The sequence below is a fragment of the Vitis riparia genome, chromosome 13 (assembly GCF_004353265.1).
Source record: "Vitis riparia cultivar Riparia Gloire de Montpellier isolate 1030 chromosome 13, EGFV_Vit.rip_1.0, whole genome shotgun sequence".
Taxonomy (NCBI): domain Eukaryota; kingdom Viridiplantae; phylum Streptophyta; class Magnoliopsida; order Vitales; family Vitaceae; genus Vitis; species Vitis riparia.
In genome coordinates, this window is record NC_048443.1 from 26,983,324 (window position 1) to 27,002,083 (window position 18,760).

Here is an 18,760-nt window from a genome sequence, read left to right on the forward strand (position 1 = left end):
TCCATTCTCCCCTTTAATCAGGACACCTCACCATCTGCATGGCTTATTCCTCGCACACAGAATCCAACATAAATAGAAAGAAAGGAGGGAAAAAGACAAGATAATCCTAGAAGAATCATCAGATAAAATGAGTTCATTTACTGGGATAAGCCTAATGAAAGTTTAGGGAAAATTCTATCTATGGTCAATTTAGGAAACCTTTGCAGCTTGGTGACACCATTGATGTATCAGTTTTGGATGGATTCCTTACTTAGGTACAAGTACAGCTGCCTTGTGAAGAAGTTGAGAAGAAGCAATTTGAAATGCTCTGTTGAAGTTACATGACCAAAGCCCCAAGCCTTACGTTTTCACCTTCACTATTTTACTTAACAATCATAAGTATCAATGCAATGATAATCATCCACTAGCCATTGGAACTCGTATAAAACTGAATTATCATACTTATGATTTCAGGAGGATCCATGGGATAAAAAAAATCAGTTCATTTGCATGATGATTACTCCACACACGTCATGGATAGTTCAAGACGATAATCTAGTGGACATTCACTGACAAATTTAACCAGTTCTAGACTTGCATTTTTTTTTCTAATCAAGAGGATGCAAAGGAGGGGAGAAGCAACCTCTAAACAAAGAGAAGGTAATAAAAGGAACAAAAAAAATCTGGAAGGGCATAACTGTTGACAAAGGAAAGTATAATGGAATTTATGGAAATTCATAAGTTTACTTTCAAATACAAATGCCAGCAACAAGCAAACTAAACCAGAAAGAAACTTACACTTTTGGTTCCATAGAAGGACGAGGCAATAGTGATGATGATGCTGAACTATTATTACAATCTTCTGAGATTCATCTCTTTTCACAAATTACAGTGACCTCAACATTGAGCACACCAAGATTCCGAACCATCAACATAAATACTGAATCAATGAAAAGATTGTAGAATTTATCATACAGAGCACAGGCAAGCAGCTTAAGATGTCTAAAGTTACCTAATATGACAATAGAAGATTATTGCTCATAGCATGATCCGGGTCCATTTGGAGGCTGTCGAGCATACTTATTTGTAACTGGATCAGCTTCAACCCCACGCCTAGTCAAGAGGCATCTGTAGTAATGCAACCTCGGTAATGCAGTTAAGGTAATATTTTTCCCTGATGTTGCTTCCCTCTTGCTCCACAAGCGCTCTAAAAAGAAGAAAGTGGAACATGAATGGCATGCTTAACGGCAAAAACAAATGAACAAAAATAAAAACAAAATATAGAATTTAAGGTTGTAAATAGTATTTTGGTACCTTAACACAGAGACAGGAAGGACGTTTGACAGTAGATGAAACATATTAATAGTAAGAATGCATATAAAGATTATTTTTTACATCATTAACAGGATGATGGTAACATTGCAACTGAAATATTGCTTATTAAAGAAAAATCATTACAACCTAAGTTTTGGCAACTAGGATTCTTTGTTCAGACAAGAAGGGGGAATAGGGCAAATTTTCTATTGTGAGTCGAAGTAATAACAAAGTGCAGATTCTTTTGCCCTTCTTTTTTTTTGTTAGGCAAATGAGAATATTATTAACAGCACCTAATCAAAAGAAGGCACACCAAAGTATACGGGGAGTATACAAAGGTGCCAAAAATAGAAATAAGATGGAGAAATTAACAAAAAAAAAAACCCTCTTTTGCATAAAAAAAAGAGCTTAATGAATCAACCAAATCTAAAATAGACATACAGGTTCTATCTAAAGACTTTCTAGCCCTTAGCCAGAGAGTGCACAAAAAAGAGTTTTTGAGAGTTTGCTCCAATTGTTCTTAATTGACAAAAGCTCTGTGATTCCTTTCCTTCCAAATAGTCTAGAATAAGTATAAAGAGGCAACCCTCCACACCTTTGTGTGCCTCTTGCCCCAAACCCTGCCAACTTGATGACATTTCTCTGAGTGTAGAAGGCAACACAAAATCAACTTTAAATAATGAAAACAATGCGTGTCATAAGATTCTCATTGTAGCACAATGAAGAAGGACATGATTATCTTATTCCTCCTCAACTTTACTATTAAGACCATATCTATTCGCTAAAGTCCATCCTCTTCTTTTTAGCTTATCTAGAGTCAAAATTCTCCCCTAAAAGAATCCTACTTTTGTAGGTAATCATGGGATCCACACTACTTTTACTAGAGAAATCCATCTCTTTCCACCTCCCATCAAGAGTAGAAGGCTTTGACTAGGAACAGTCCACCCTATCTTCACTGAATACTTTTGCAGCTAGAAGTACAAATTCTCTTGCATGTCCAATATACTTTGAACACTTCTTTAAGGTTACCTACAATGTTATGTAACTCTTTGCTGTTCAAGCATCCTGTACCACAGAAATACAAAACTGAATATAGAATACAAACTCAGAAGTGGTTTATCCAACCAATCCACTATTTGGATCTTCTAGAATGAATTCCAGACATCGATTTAAAATTTTCACTCCAAGAATTAAATGATGAGAATATATAAACTTCCACAAGAGGGAAAATGGGAAGTAATTGGGAGATTAGAAATGCTCATACCAACAGTGCATTTGGACATTCCTAGAACATAGAGAGAAGTTCCATTTCCAAAAAATTATTCCAAGGGTCTACAAGAATATAAAAAAATATTGGATTGTATCAAGAATTATGTACAAAAAAAAATACAATAATATCCTCTGGTGTCAAGGGAATTGCACATATAGAGATTCAACAAACGGGGACAAAGCCCCGGGTCCAGACGGATTCACGGTGGCCTTTTGGCAAAGATGTTGGGAGATTGTCAAGGAGGACGTCTTGGATATGTTCAAGGAGTTCCATGAACAGAATTCCTTCATTAAGAGCTTAAATCATACTTTTTTGGTCTTGTTACCGAAGAAAGGGGGGGTGGAGGACTTGGGTGACTATAGGCCTATCAGTTTGTTAGGGGAATTGTATAAATTATTGGCTAAGGTGCTGGCCAACAGGCTTAAAAAAGTCATAGGAAAGGTGGTTTCTTCTGACCAAAATGCTTTTATTAAGGGGAGACAGATTCTTGACGCCTCCTTAATCGCAAACGAGGTAATAGATTCTTGGCAAAAAAGGGGAGAGAAAGGCCTAATCTGTAAATTGGACATTGAGAAGGCGTATGATAGCATCAATTGGCAATTTTTGTTAAAAGTCATGCAAAAGATGGGATTTGGGCCAAAATGGATAGGATGGATGTGGAGTTGTATCTCCACTGCCAAGTTCTCAGTGCTGGTGAATGGGGTGCCAACTGGGTTTTTTTCAAGTTCAAAAGGGCTAAGGCAAGGGGACCCTCTTTCCCCTTACTTGTTTGTCATGGGAATGGAAGTTCTAAGTGTGCTAATCACGAGGGCCGTTGAAGGGGGGTTCATCTATGGCTATAGGATATGGAGAGGAAGAGGGCAGGCTGTCAATATTTCTCATTTACTGTTTGCGGATGATACAATAGTTTTTTGTGAGGCAAAGAAAGAGTTTTTGACGTATTTGAGCTGGATCCTATTTTGGTTTGAAGTAGCCTCAGGGTTAAAGATTAACCTGGACAAAAGTATGGTCATTCCGGTAGGGGAGGTGGAAGGGGTGCATGAGATGGCTGCTGAAATAGGGTGTAGGGTGGGACAGCTGCCTGCTGTTTATTTGGGGCTGCCTCTTGGGGCGGTTAATAGGGCCTCTTCCGCGTGGGATGGGGTGGAGGAGAAAGTGAGGAGGAGGCTTGCCCTTTGGAAACGCCAATATTTGTCCAAAGAAGGGAGAATCACTCTTATAAAGAGTACGCTGGCCAACATTCCCTTGTATCAAATGTCATTATTCCGTATGCCAAAATCAGTGGCAAGAAGGCTTGAAAAGCTTCAAAGAGATTTTTTGTGGGGAGGAGCCAATGGGGGGAACAAAGCACGCCTAGTCAAATGGGAGGTGGTGTGCGCGGATAAAGAAAAAGGAGGGTTGGGGTTAAGGAAGCTTGTTTGTTTGAACAAAGCTCTTCTAGGCAAATGGATTTGGAGGTTTGCGCGTGCTAAGGAGGAGCTTTGGAAAAAAGTGCTTGAGGCAAAGTATGGGCAAGAAGATTTTGGGTGGAGGACAAGGAAGGCAAATGGGGTGTTTGGAGTTGGAGTTTGGAAGGAGATCTTGAAGGAGTCCACTTGGTGTTGGGAAAATATGGTGTTCAAGGTGGGAAAAGGCAATAAAATAAGGTTTTGGACAGATCCTTGGTGCGGGAATAATGTGCTGTCCTAAGGCTTCCCGGACCTCTTTTCCATGGCTGCCCAAAGGAATGTCACAGTGGAGGAGTATTGGGATCAGAATTTGGGTCATGGAGGGTGGAATTTAAGGCTTTTAAGGGACTTTAATGATTGGGAGTTAGGTATGGTGGACAATTTGTTAGCTGAGTTGAGGGAATATAGAGTAACTTTGGAGGAAGACTCGGTGTTTTGGAAGGAAGGAGAGGACGGGCTGTTTAAAGTCAAGAAAGCGTACAGTGTATTGGCAAATACTGAAGGAGCTGAATTCCCTCATAGCAATGTTTGGGTGGACAGAGTTCCAACCAAAATTGCTTTTTTTGCTTGGAAAGCTGCTTGGGGGAAAGTCCTTACTTTGTATAGGCTGCAGAGAAGAGGGTGGCAATTCCCTAACAGATGTTTCTTGTGTGGGTGTGAAGAGGAAACGATCAATCATATTTTAATTCATTGTACAGTGGTAAAAGGGTTGTGGGATATCATTCTTGTGTTGTGTGGTGTTCAGTGGGTCTTTCCAAAATCTGTAAAGGAGGTTCTATGTAGCTGGAAGGGCTCTTTTGTGGGGAAAAAAAGGAAAAAATTGTGGAAGTCCATTCCGCTATACATTTTTTGGACAATATGGAAGGAGAGGAATAGGCTAGCTTTTAAAGGGGGGGGGGGGGGGGGAGTGTTAGCATTTCAGAAGTTAAAAACTTCGTTTGTGTACAATATTTGGGGTTGGGCTAAAGTGTACATTGATATAGAGTCGAATTCCCTAATAGGATTCTTGGAGTGGTTAGCCTCCAATTAGGGGTTGGGTTGTTTTGTTTTTTGGTTGAGAGGCCATAACCGCCTCGTATATTCCCTGTATGCTTTGCAGCTTTTAAACCTTCTTTAATATATGTGCTTGTTTATCAAAAAAAAAATAGAGATTCAACAAAGAATCAATCTAATTCAGGTCATAATCTATATGGGATTCCCAAAGTTATTAGTAGAAGGTAGACCACGAAGAATTGAAGAATTACATATGAAGGTACAAAAGGAATTTAATTACATGAACCATTATGGCATTTGAAAAGAAAAAACCCCAAGTCATTAGAAATATCGTGGTCCTTTCCTTATCTGACAGTAAAAATATTTCAAGGCATTTCAGCACATGCTGAAAATGATCCGGCTCCAGCAACAAAATGGACTTGCATCAAATACTACAAGAAGAAATGGATTCTTCCCAAATGCTTGGCAAACTAGCACAACATAACCATTTTACTTTTTAGGAATATCTGAATACTACTAAAGAGAACAATAATTTATTGAAGATTTTAGAAAAAAATATTAGATTTGAAATATGCTGCACAAATTTAATAATAATAATAATAATAAGATTAATTTTTAATTTGAAAATTTTTTAGTCTCCAACTCCATCAATGGCCAATCTAAGGTTATCAATTAGAAAATGCTAGACAGAGATCTTTAAAGCATTCCGTATGCTCTATAAGTTTCTGATTCATAAGGATGAGAACAAACTCCTTCTATGATAAGAATTTTCTGGGTGTAAGCATTAATTGAAAATTTATATTCACTGCATACCTGCAGCTGCTGCAGCTCGAGGCCATATTGTTTGCAGGACGTTTGAGGTATCTGCTACCTCACTCCACATGCAAACTTCTCCTCCAAGCACAAGTTCTTGTTCAGAAGCAGAATTTATTCCTTCCAGTGGCTCTGCATTATAGAATCCATCCCAAGGGACATCAAGATGGTCAAGATACCAAACTCCTTGATTGCTGTAAATGCACCTGAAACCCTTTGCAACAGCCTTCGGACAAACTCCAGGGCCCAACCTGCAGTGGTACATAATATTGTTTGCAGGTGAAAAACAAACCTCTCTGGTTTGATATCATTGTGAAACTTCCTTGAAAAAACCCATTAGAACAAGAAAGAAGAATACAAAGAATGACAAGGAATCCTCGTCAAAGGAAGCTATACAAGAAAACCAGAAAAAGAGAGAAACCAAAAAGTAGAACCAGATACAAAAACCCCTATTTGAGAGGAGGGCCTACAAACCCATAAATGCCAAGGATCCCATTTTGTCCAAAAAATCAGCCTCTGGGCCCCCTACAGTTTCTCAGATCGTAGAACCCATCTAGACATGATTTTCATCCTAGATGGAAGCCACTGTGATGCAGCATAAAGGGATCCCATTAGAAACTCACCAATTATGTACCACAGTCCGTGGATTAAGGTTTGTCGCAAATGTGTTGAAGGTTTCTTCCCTGAGATGACAAAACTCAGATATGTTAGAAGTTTCTATGAATGACTTGCAAAGACTGTGCTAGTATTAAGTACTTACAAGTTAATAGACACATCAAATTAAATTCTTATCAACCAGTTATCCTTCTCTGTTTTATATTCTTCTTTTTTGTGTTTCTGAGCAGTTGCAGAAGTAACCAATGTGTTTTTGTTTAATTCACACAAATTGATGAATATAATTTGTTCAATTTTAAACTTTTTCTATTCCATCTTTGTTGACCTCCCAAAAAGTTTCTCAGTTTCCTAGTAAAATCCAAGAAAGAACAAGTGAAAACAGGCCCCACTTAGAAACTTGCCTGGCAGAAAAGAAAAAAATCCAGGGCAAGACCAATATGCAGTATGCTAATTATAATTTTATTGGATTAATCAACATACCAGTTGACAGGGGCCCAATTTTTTGAAATTGCTATTTCTTGTGCTCTGAGTACAAAATATTGATATGCCTCTTTAGGAGTCATGTTGTGATCTTGAAGCCTGCATTAAAAATAGATCCATAAACTGAATAAACATTAATCCAAGAAACTTAATCCTGGCCTTGAAGAGATCAATAACTGCATAAAAAGTACATTTAAACAACACATGGAATCCTTCAATTAGATGAAATCTAAAACTTATGACAAACAAAAATAAACCCAAATCAATCATTAATTTTTTGATGGGATTACTTCATCACTGGACACCATTCGTTGAACCAAACAAACTATGAAAATGTGGATAGGAAAACATCAGACATGAAAAAGATTTATATACAGACGAATAATAGCAAGCAATAAAAAATAGCTAAAATCATTTTGAACATGTAGAATATGCTCAACAGGAAAACTGATAAGGTGGCTAACATATGAATGGAGTGAATGGAGTTTCTAAAGCGGGCATGCCTAAAGACTTGCTGCAATTGCAATTCATCAGAATAAAATTCTTAATCATGATAAATTGACTCACATGGCAAGGGTCAAAATGAACACCCACCCCCTAAAATATATGAAAAAAACGAAAATAAATTTAAACGCCATGCTCTTCAAGGACAGGTTTTAATTATCTGTTTCAAGCCATTCATTAATCTATAAAACAGTTATTATCAAAATTATAAGTCATTAAATAAAACGTAAAAGAGGATTAACAATTAAAGATGAGGGATGTACCATTGCTGCACATGAGGAGTAGAGTTCCAACAATCTGTCAGATTTTGGACCATTTCAAAAATAATAAATGTCAGAAGGCATACAAGTGTAAATTTCATTGAGAAAGAGCAATACCACTTGAACTGAAAAGTTTTGAATCGCAAGTATATATAATACAGAGGACAACAAGACTACAGTTGAAAACCCACAAATTGCCACCACTTAATAAGCATGGAATATGTTGATCAGCAAATGGTCTTGATTCTTTGAAGTTTTTTAATCATGAAACTGAAGAGTTAGCACATGATATAGTTCAAGTTCTTGAAAGATGTTATAGGCTTATAGCCGACAATTTGACTTGAACAATCACCATTTCTTTGTAGATTCATTGGCTACAAAGCTTTTATACCGATGGAAAGATTGTAATAAAATATTTCTAGTAAAACAGGCAAGAGAATCATGTCTATAGATACAAACTTGCAGATTCATTCAGAATCAATATGTAAGATCCGTATCTGAATTGGTTTTGTTAACATATTGTGAGACAAATTTGGTTATTTCACCATGGAAATATAAAAAATGAAATGGGATCGACTCTAGAGTTGTTCCCTATTTTATAACTACTTTTTCTCCCTCTTCTATTTCTTCTTCTTCATTTCTGCCAGTCTTTTTATGGTAAAAGTATCTTTGAAGCATGCAGGTATGCAGCATTTTTGGCTGATCAGTTGTCATTTGATTAGACTTTCATGAAACCTAAAAGATGACCATCAGAATGCAGCCAAAAACAAAAATGCAAAACCAGAGAAGCCTGAATGTTGGAGCAAGTGAAGATTTAAAAACTGCAAGAAATTACTCTATCATAGCTCTACGATTTTAGAGTTCATCACCCATATAATGTAACATGCATTTAAGTGAATGATTCCCAAATGCATTATAGTTAAGGTCATTCATAGAAACCACCTCCCTTTTCTTAATAAATCAGATAAGTTTTGCCAGAGACAGAATGAAATAGATATCAAGTTAGTATCCGACCTCTGTTATCATGCCCTTTGTCCTATTAGATAATATATCAAGCCAGACATAGAATGCCGGCAATCTTAAACTCTCAAATTTGTGAAGGAGTGGAATAATAATCTACTCCATTTGTGATAATTAATCATTTTATGTAAGAACCTCCTCAAGTAAGAGATACAGTAACAAAAAATTTTAAGATAATCAAGATCATGCCAGGAGCAAGATAAATATCAAAGCAATGGAAAGAAAAGTACAGGACAATCATGCTTGTGTATAAAATATGGCATCTTTAGCATAAAGATAAAAGATCACAGGTTTTTACAACCAAATGAAACCAACCATAACACAACCCAACTCCTGCAAAACCAAAATACCCTGTCCCTTGGATCATTGGAATGGTCAAACCAAAAGATCATTATCATTATCTTTTTTTTCTTCCTTTTTCTCAATTAAGTGATAGTAGAATCTAAGCTTGTAAAAAGAAAACCACAATGTTTTAATCAGAATAGAAGAGACACGTTAGAGAAGAGTTCATAAAAGAATCACTAATACTAACCTGTATTGACCTCATCACCACCCAAATGGAAGAGCTCAAAAGGAAAAATTTTTCTCATGTCTATAAAACAAAAACTTTAAGTCAGAAATTTATAGTAGAGAAAAGAATAATTACCACACTACCTAATTTCTCATAAAAACCTAATAACAATAGTCTTAAAGCCCATAAGATAAAAATGTTGAGTTTCAAATGTAATGCTTTTGTAATTGCAAATCAAGCATGCCAAGAAATGATGAAGACATGGGTTCACTATACCCTTTCAAGCAGTACAAGTTGGCATGAGTTAACTCAAATCAGCATTAAAATAAGAACACTCTTGTGAACCACAAGTAGAAACATGCTAAAAGGAATGACTCCAAGCCTTTGCCAAGGATGCTTTGACATGTTAATGTGATCTTCAAACCCAAAGTTTCTCAAGACCATAACTTTCACTAAAGTTTCAGTTTTTCACTTTTTGACATATGAGTTGCATATTTTTCCATGACATCTATTCTTAAACATTATTTAATAATAAATATCCTTTCCACAGTAGAAGTATGCAAAAATTGGGGACGTTAATGTTGCAAAATAATGAGAATAAATTACTTTGCGACCCTCACCAGGGGTATCAATGCAAATATCAATCCCTCAAAAGGCATCCATACAGATTAACATTTAACTTCGAGTTTGTATACCTTTGCAGTAAGATGCCAATACATATGCAAGAGGGTGATCCTTGGAAACTATAGCAGATGATGCACCATAGGCTAATGAGAAAAAATATGGAGGAATTCACAACTACAATTATCAAGGGTCGGGGCTCCAAGGATGAAGATTGATCATTCTTTGTTTTTTTCTCTCTAATCTGATGAACATTATATCCATAAAGGAATTCCCTCTTGACAGCATTGCTCTTTATTTAAAAACAAAAGCATCAAATATATGTAACAGGGTAACATATGCTACAAATCCTCCAATGAGGTATGGGACAAAATGCATGCCTTCCAATTTATTTTTACAGAATGGTTTCTATCATAAATTTAGGGGCAAGAAAAATGTCTGCCCAAAACAGCTGCATGGAAAATACATAATTCTCTGTCAGCAAATAGAATCTCGAGTAACCAATCTCTATCCTTATTTTTGCTTCATCCACTAAATTAAAATTGTTCCATGTGATGTTACTAACCAGGAAGTGACACCGTAATGCATGCATCAAAATCACTGGTGTAAAAAGGGAATCTTTTAGGAAAAAATTCAAGTATTAAGACATTTAATATGTTGACAAGTTTGTAAAACAAAACATACATAATAGAATAAAAAAATTATTTTCAAAAATATCTTTATCAACCAATTTTTTTTTCAAGGAGAGATTAAAACCTCCATTGCTCAGGTTACTATCAATCAGGTTGACACATTTTATAGAATCCCCAAGTACAAGGATCAAGTGCATTAGGGATATTACTATTCACACAAAGGCAGCAAATGCAAAAATAAAAGAAAGAAACATGACCATTACCAAAGGAAAGGCTTTAATGGAGCTTAACCTGTCAAAATTCCAGAAACCATATCGAAAGTAAACTCTTTTGAAACATCAAGAGGCTCTCTACAGGAAGGAGAGGGCCAAAGGTCAGGATATCCTGTGCCCCTACATAGAAAAATATATAACAAATTTGAAATGTCATGTGTTGAAGGATAGTCTAGATTACCTAAAATAAATGCACAAGTGGTCAATCAAGAAGCAAAGTTTCAATATTTCTCATCTTTTGTTGTTTTGACTCCTAGGATTTTCCACAAGTATCCATGAGCACTAAACCAATGAAATAAATGTACTAAACAAGGAAAACTACAGATTTCACAGTTTGATAGACAATGTGAAGATTAAAAATGGTTCAGTCCAGGAGATAATAAAACCATGATTGTGTTATTATTGTGTAAAGTTCGCTACTTCAAGAGGATTGTCTTCTACAAAGTTGTCAGAATGAATCATTTTTATATTATTGAACAAAAAGAGGGTCTTGATTAGCCTGCTACAGATGCCATTGTCAAGTTCTTTTGTATTTTTTGTGGCAAACCAAACATGAGAAAATAATTTTCCTCAGCATTTTTTTTTCTTTCCTTAGTACTTTCCGGGAACCAAAAATAATCTGACAATTTCCCCAAAAGAAAATTAACACCAGCTAGAATAACATGATTTTGACATGGAGATGATATAAATAAGTGTTTTACCATGATTCTGCATGACCAGGGATATCTATTTCTGCCATAATATTGATGCCTGCCATAAATGATGGAGAACAACTTAAAAAAAATGTATATGCAGCTATAGATATCTTAAAGCCAGAATGCAATTCAACTCCCAAAGATACCCAACTAAAACTGAAATTGAATTGTTCTATTAAAGAAAATTTTGGACTTCCTTGAAAAAAGAAAAATGTGAAGTTAAGAGTTCCAAAAGAAAAATGTTTGGAACATGCCAATGAAAACTATACAAACTTTGAAGATAGAACACACCTCTCATTTTGGCGAAGCTTCAGATCCAAACATACCAGGGAAATATGCACCAGAAAACAAACTGTTAGAATATTAGAAAACAAAGAAATCTTGAGTGCAAAAAACCAAGACAAACCAAAAAACATGAATCAGGTCAAACATTCAGAGAACAGAAGTGACAAGTTCTGTTTCGTCTCTGACTCTATATCACTCTGCTCAATTTGATCCCATATAAGTGAGGAAACCAGATCTTCTTTAAATTCAAAAGACTGCATAAATTTTATTAAAATATTAGATGATTACAAATGTATTGGTTGAAAGTAAAGTCATATTTAAAGTGCACATAAACTTGTGATTTATTATCTACATTGTCGACTGAAAGCATTCTTTTTCACTTTGCCTGTTCTGTTAAGAAAACCTAAAATAAAATTAGCAGCAAGAGTAATGAAAATTATCACAATGAAAACAATATAAGTCCTGACTATTTGGGTTCAACTACTGTTGGAAAATCAATAATTCGTTATGTTCATAGCAGCTTCCAACAAATCTTATTGATAAGATCCAATCCATTTGAGGATCATTATGGACACACATTCATTGTTTCAAAAAGCATTGGAGAATACTTGGAAGAAGGTTCTTAAAAACATTTTCTGATTAAAAAAAAAGGTTCTTAAAAACAATTAAAAGCTCCGGCACTACTTATATATTAAATAAGATACAGAATCTTACTTGACAATATCATACGCATCCTCAACTGTGTAGCGCTCCCACTTTGTATATGCACCTTTCCACAATTTTGGATACGTAGGTACTTCCAGAGGAAATGACTGTTCATCAATGATGTGCCAATGCAGGACATTCTACTGATTGTAATTCTCAGTATCAGAATTACAGCCAGAAGTATTAGAGAAGCAGGAAATGGGATGACAATCAGATGAGTGGTTACAATAAATTCCAATTTAAAAATGAGCAGGAGAAGAGCAACGTATCTTACAAGTTTAGCATATGACATAGATTCAATTACGTGTTTAATTACATCAATCGGTAAATAGTGCCTTGAGGTATCTGCAAAAGAACATAAAATATGATGCATATCAAGGTTGATTCCAGAAAAAGAATATAAAAAATTTGGCAAACTTAATTTCCTGATCAACAAAAGTACAGTGGCTTACCTAGCATAAGACCACGATATACAAATCTTGGTTTGTCTTGGATGTACCATGGTGCATTGTACACTTGTACAGTTTTAGTTCCATAATCAAATGCACATAATTGGCTGAATGTCTGTAAAACAACAGAAAGAAAAATTAAATAAATAAATGAGGAAAGAGAATCCATATATCATTTTCAAAACCTACTTAGAAAAAGAGCTTTTGTCCATCCAATCTTGGGAGTGATGAGTTTGATACAATCCTAAAAACAAGCATTTTCTATGAAGTGGCCACTCTCAATTCTTGAATCTGTGCATTTATGCCAGACAGCCTGTGACTTTGACCACTGAACAGTGGCACCTATGAAAACTACCTAACAATAAAATAAAGAAAAATGACAATATCCAACCATTTTTATCATCAATTCCTCTTTATTTTCTTGTAATTTTCTCTCTTATGACCAAAAGATTGATTAGGCACCATGTAAATGTAGCCAATGATTTCCAAGGATTCAGCATGATTGCATTACAAGATAGGAATCTATATAAAGAGATCAAAGTCTAAAGGTCAGACAAGATTCCAATGATTAACCTAGACAGTGACATAATACTCTTATAATGATTGGTTGACATCAGCAGAAGATTGTCAAAAGAAAGAACAATGGGCCAAAGTGGCTCATAGTATAGACCAAATGAAAGAACACAAGTCCGTTTCACTAGTTAAAGACAAATGCCTAGGTAATATGAGTTCCATGTTGTGTATCAAACAAAATGCAGTAATACACTATACATACCTCTAATCCACGCAGAGCACCATAGACAGTATTTGCCTGAAAGAAACACAATATTAAAAACAGTACCATCTGGAATGAAAAGCACAACTCTCTATATAGGTTTGTGCATGCATTAGAAGGACTTGAGAAATAAACCCAAATTATGCCTTAAAAAAAGACAGAAATAAACCCAAATTGAAATGGGAATTTAATATTTAACCATTTGATTTTTTGCACTGACTAGCTTGAGCTATTCCTCAGGAAGATAATAGAGAGAGAGAGAGAGAGAGTGGAGATTCATTAACTGAAAGAAAATAGTGCTCACATGTTGAGATGCTGCATAACATATCCAATACAACTATTGCAGTTCAATGCCCAATAATTATTGAATTGTTTGTTATAGGCAGAAGTCCTGGAATTGTTTGTGTCCTTAATATGATAGATAATAGTTAACACGATCAATTGGAGAAGATAAGAACAAAATACATGGATGTTAGTTGAGTGGCAACACGAGAAAAGTCAAATGAGAAACAGTTAACCAGTTAAAGGTGGCACAAAAGAGGAGTCATTTAATATGAGTTGGAGACTCAACAAGAACAACCGACAAGAGGAAGGCCAAAAAGAATTGAGGCAGTAAGAAAGGCATAGTAGTTGATGATTCAGTGGAGAGTATGACTCTATAAATAGTTGAATGGAGGAAAAAGCTCCTCCGAGCAGGCCCAAAGCAAAAGGGATCCAGATGTCAAGTGTTTAAACAAGTAGAAATTGTTTGGAATGGGAAGTAGTCATCTTAATATGTAAAAATTTTGTAAACTATCAAGAATTAAGTCATGTGTAGTTATTGAATTATTCTTGAAGCAGAAAGTATTAAACTAAAGAATCAATGATTATTTTGTGAATATTCAAATCCACTGGATTAGAGTAATCAAGCGTTTCCCTTTCAACTGTGAACATATCAGAAATCCGGAACATTGCTGGTGACATGCATCTAACCATGAACATGGCCTCAAATAAAACAACATGAAAAGGGATGAAAAAACTATCATCGTTGGCATATCATAACTGGTTCAAATGTGAAGATCGACATTGTGATGCACCACCTCTGAACAAGAGGTGCAATTATTGACACAAATGACTGGAACATGCCTATTCTAGTGCCCACTCATCACAAAAGCCCACCTCCTTCCTCAGTTAATTATGCCTTCCCCCTCTTCCATCAATTGAAATGTGAGGTTGTCCAAATGAAATTATGCAAAAATCAGATCGAACTAATCACTACAAACACACATCCCATAAGTGGCAGGAAATGGGACAAATACTGTCAAGCAAATATAGCATAACACTTAACCAATAACCAAATCAATCATATAGACTGTAGTAGGCACCAAGAATCACGTTAAACACATATCCAAGACATTTTAAAATTTAGTATTTTTTACACATTTACATCTGGGTCTCCATCTACCATGTTCAAAACTATATATGAGCTAAAACCAAAAAGTTCTTGTCCTAAGTTACCTCAATTGTAGCCTCTCCAATAATTGAACGGTCATCGTTTTTTGCCACAAGTAAGGAATAACTCTCATCCACACCAAGTTGAAGCTGCAAAACAAACAAAACGCTCTCAAAAGCACATAGAGGTGAGACACCAAGAAAATAATTGAGGCTGGCACAAGGTTTTTCCTTTTCTTTTCAATTATTTTTTTTTCCTCTTTTATCCAACATGAGCGGCACAAAATTTCAACAAAACAGGATCACACATCCAAAACCGCCTTCAGATAAATTTTAAAATTTAAGAATACAATACCAATTAATCTTGTTTTGATCAACATCCCAGTGTTTTCCCAGTAACCAAACAAACGCCTAAAAGAACTCATATTCACCTACTTCTCAGACTCACCACTTCACTGTCGGAGTGAACAATAATCCTAATCTTGCTAATATCATACATCGATCTCCCCCTGAACTTCGAAAACCTAGTGCTGTGCTTGAATATGATTCCTCTGTATCTTAGAAACGCCTCTCTGACAATATCGGAGTTCCCGCCATCGCCACCGACGGCAAGCGAGAGATCGGGGTCAACGGCAAGGACGTCCTCGCCGAACGTGAAGTCCGAGGGCAGGGGCCAGAGGTAGACGAGGGAGTCATCGAGGTCTGAAGTGGAATTGAACCCGAGAGAAACCCCCAGGACACAGATTAACGTAAAGACGAAAACAAAAGAGGAGGAGTGGTACGGAACTGCCATGAATTTGCAGGAAAAAAAGTCCGATGAAGATCGGGTACAATTCGGTTATGTACAGTTGGTGTGGATCAGATGAGTGGTGCCGAGCCGACAGCTGGAGTGCCGCTGGCGCTGACTACCGTTCCAGGTAACAGCAGCGACCAACGAAAACATCACTTAAAATCAAAACCAAACCGTTTATAAGTGACGATGGTACAGTTAGTGATTTATTTTAAATTTATTTTGCTAGAGCGCTCCACAGCATCCAGTGGCTGTAGTTTAGTGGTAAGAATTCTACGTTGTGGCCGTAGAGACCTGGGCTCGAATCCCGGCAGCCACAATCTGTTTTATAAACAAACCTTTTGCTTCCCTATCATTTTAATTTTATTTTTATTTTTATTTTTCATGTACCATAATTAATAGAGTTTATTTTGAATTATCATTAAGAAAAACATAAAGAAATGTCGTCCATTAATGAAAGACATTGGGTTATTAAAATATTTGTTGACAAAATATTACGAAACACTCAAAAATCAATAAAGTTACGTTACATTTCATTCATTCATCTTTGACTAGTCAATAATAGTTTGATATACCTACTTTTCATTCATTCATCTTTGACTAGTCAATAATAGTTTGATATACCTACTTCCGAAACAATCTAATGCTCATGGGAGGTATCAATTTGAGCTTTTCAAGCATTATGGTTTTTTCTTTTGATATGATTAGAATTGTCCTACACTTATTTACCTTTGAACTATATGTTTATGGTCGGTTTTGATAGTCATTCGCACATCACGGGTTGACAGCTGCATAATTGAGTATTAGTGGACAAAGAACATGGGGGGTGGCTCTCATGGCTCATGTCTCGTCTATTAAAGTTGAAGGTGTAGTCAAATTAAATACAAGGTAATTGGAATGTTTTTCCATCACCGCTGTCATTAGTCTTGATAGGTTTCAACAAACACCTTTTTCATTTACATAAGCTCAAAAAGGTATAATATAGTTAATACCTAGCTACTCTCCTATTAGGTGCATAATGCATGCCCTCACCTAAAAGGCAAGTTTTATTTCATTGATACTATCAAGTGTGGCTTCCATATAAGAGCATCGGTGTTTGTTCAACCATGTTTTCAATTTTCAAAATGTCTACATTTCCTCAATATGGCTTGCCATCAAACACCTCTTCTAGGAACATCACTCACTTAGAAGCCTTCGTATTTAAACTCCAAATTCTCACTATTGTAAGAGTTTACAAAAGCTCGCTAAGATTTTTCATAACATCGGTTTCTCCCATTTTTCACTAGCATGTTGTAGTCTTTGTAAACGTTTGTTTCTTGTTCCCATTTTCCTTACTAGTTAGTCTTTGTGGTGCCTTTTTATTCTTCGATACTTGTCTTGCCTTATTTTGTCTTTTTCCTTCCTATTTGTTTTTTCTTTCTTTCTTCTTTTAGTTTTTATCATTTTATTTATTTATTTATTTATTGTCTTTCTTGTTAGGCTTATCATTCCAATTGGTTGATAGCCACTCTCACATAACCTCCATCCATTAGAGGACATGTTCTAATATTTATAAAGTGATTATTGGTTTATCCTATATAGTGAATATCCTAATTTTGAGTCCGACAATCATAGTAAGATTACCTTACATTATTCACACTTTCAAGCTAGTATGAGACTACATTTTCTCCCCTTAATTCAATTATTCTTGCATTTCTTTTAGCTTTACCCACAAATCCATCCCAATAATATCCACTTTTCTATTAGAGTTCTTATCCTTAACTCTTTGCATCACCTAGATCTCAACTTGATATGATTTACCATGTTGACCATCTTAAGCTTTTATATGTTAAGAAGATGTTTATGCTCTTTCTTGTTGGAATAGAGCCCTTAAAAGTAAGATATGTTGTAACAAAGTTATACTGAGTTTCCACTATTTTATTCATTACTTACATTAATGTTGACTTGAGCATTTAAAACTATATCACTTGCATTGTACATAATTTAGGTTTGTTGGAAGTTAAACGAAAGATCCAAGTTATGAGTTTCTTACAAGATTGATAAGTCGTTCATAATTGATTTATGAACTTAGGCAATCCATTTGATGTTATAGTGCATTTCCTAATCGGAAGGATGACTTATCTTGGTCATCATAATAGTTTCACATGATAAGTGTACTAGTGTGTAACATATTAAATAGGACCTAAGATGAATCATGACATTAACTATCGAGTAGTCATGATTCATCAAGCTATTATGTTCTATAGGCTTTCAACCTTGAGATAATATTGAGCTAGTTTGGATATATTTAATGATTTTGATCTATGAATGATATCTTATGATGGTCATATATTCCCTAGGAATTAAGTCACTATTAATTAAGGCAGATGAAAACAAGTATTATTAATAGAAGAACCATAATATCTCATGATATTGAGACAATATATCTTATTAAGTAAATCTTAAGGACTTGTAATCATGAAACTAATAGTGCCACAATAATTCTTATGGTGAAATTTGACATATGTTCTTTGTGAAATAAAGTATATCATTTTATCACATGATATGAAGATATGTAACTCGATGATTGAAAAGGTAACCTTGATAAGTTGATAGCACATATATCGTTAAATTATGGATATCAATTCATAATGAATCTATATGCAATCGTTAGTAAGCCACGGACCCAAATTATCTATCTCGATCTAATATCATACAGTACTGAAATGCAATTGACTCTTTGTAGTAAGATGTTGAGTAAGCTTTAGAATTGAATTTTGAGAAAGCTAGTTTTTTTTTATTGGTCCTAGTGGTCATTGCTCAAGTTTGTATTCCATGGTGACATATTTTATGAAGGTTCGGTAGGTTATTTATTCACATGTGTGTATATGGGCATTTTGGTACAAATGCAAAATTGCA

At 35.4% G+C, this 18,760-nt stretch overlaps 1 protein-coding gene and 1 non-coding gene across 2 annotated transcripts; one reads left to right on the top strand and one right to left on the bottom strand.

The window, feature by feature from the left end:
- Positions 1-679: 679 nt before the first annotated feature.
- LOC117928420 (beta-hexosaminidase 1) lies at positions 680-16,009 on the bottom strand. The gene is made up of 15 exons (XM_034848307.1): positions 15,521-16,009; positions 15,139-15,222; positions 13,642-13,677; positions 12,870-12,981; positions 12,692-12,762; positions 12,427-12,557; positions 11,719-11,735; positions 11,434-11,482; positions 10,752-10,852; positions 9,229-9,288; positions 7,680-7,713; positions 6,913-7,011; positions 6,441-6,500; positions 5,818-6,068; positions 680-1,186 (listed from the first exon to the last, which is right to left on the bottom strand). Exons 1-15 carry the CDS (start codon positions 15,863-15,865, stop codon positions 1,011-1,013), a joined length of 1,626 nt encoding a protein of 541 aa, XP_034704198.1. The 5' UTR covers positions 15,866-16,009; the 3' UTR covers positions 680-1,010.
- Positions 16,010-16,109: 100 nt separating this feature from the next.
- TRNAH-GUG lies at positions 16,110-16,181 on the top strand. The gene has a single exon. It is a non-coding gene; the product is annotated as a tRNA-His (tRNA).
- The last annotated feature ends 2,579 nt before the right edge of the window (positions 16,182-18,760 follow it).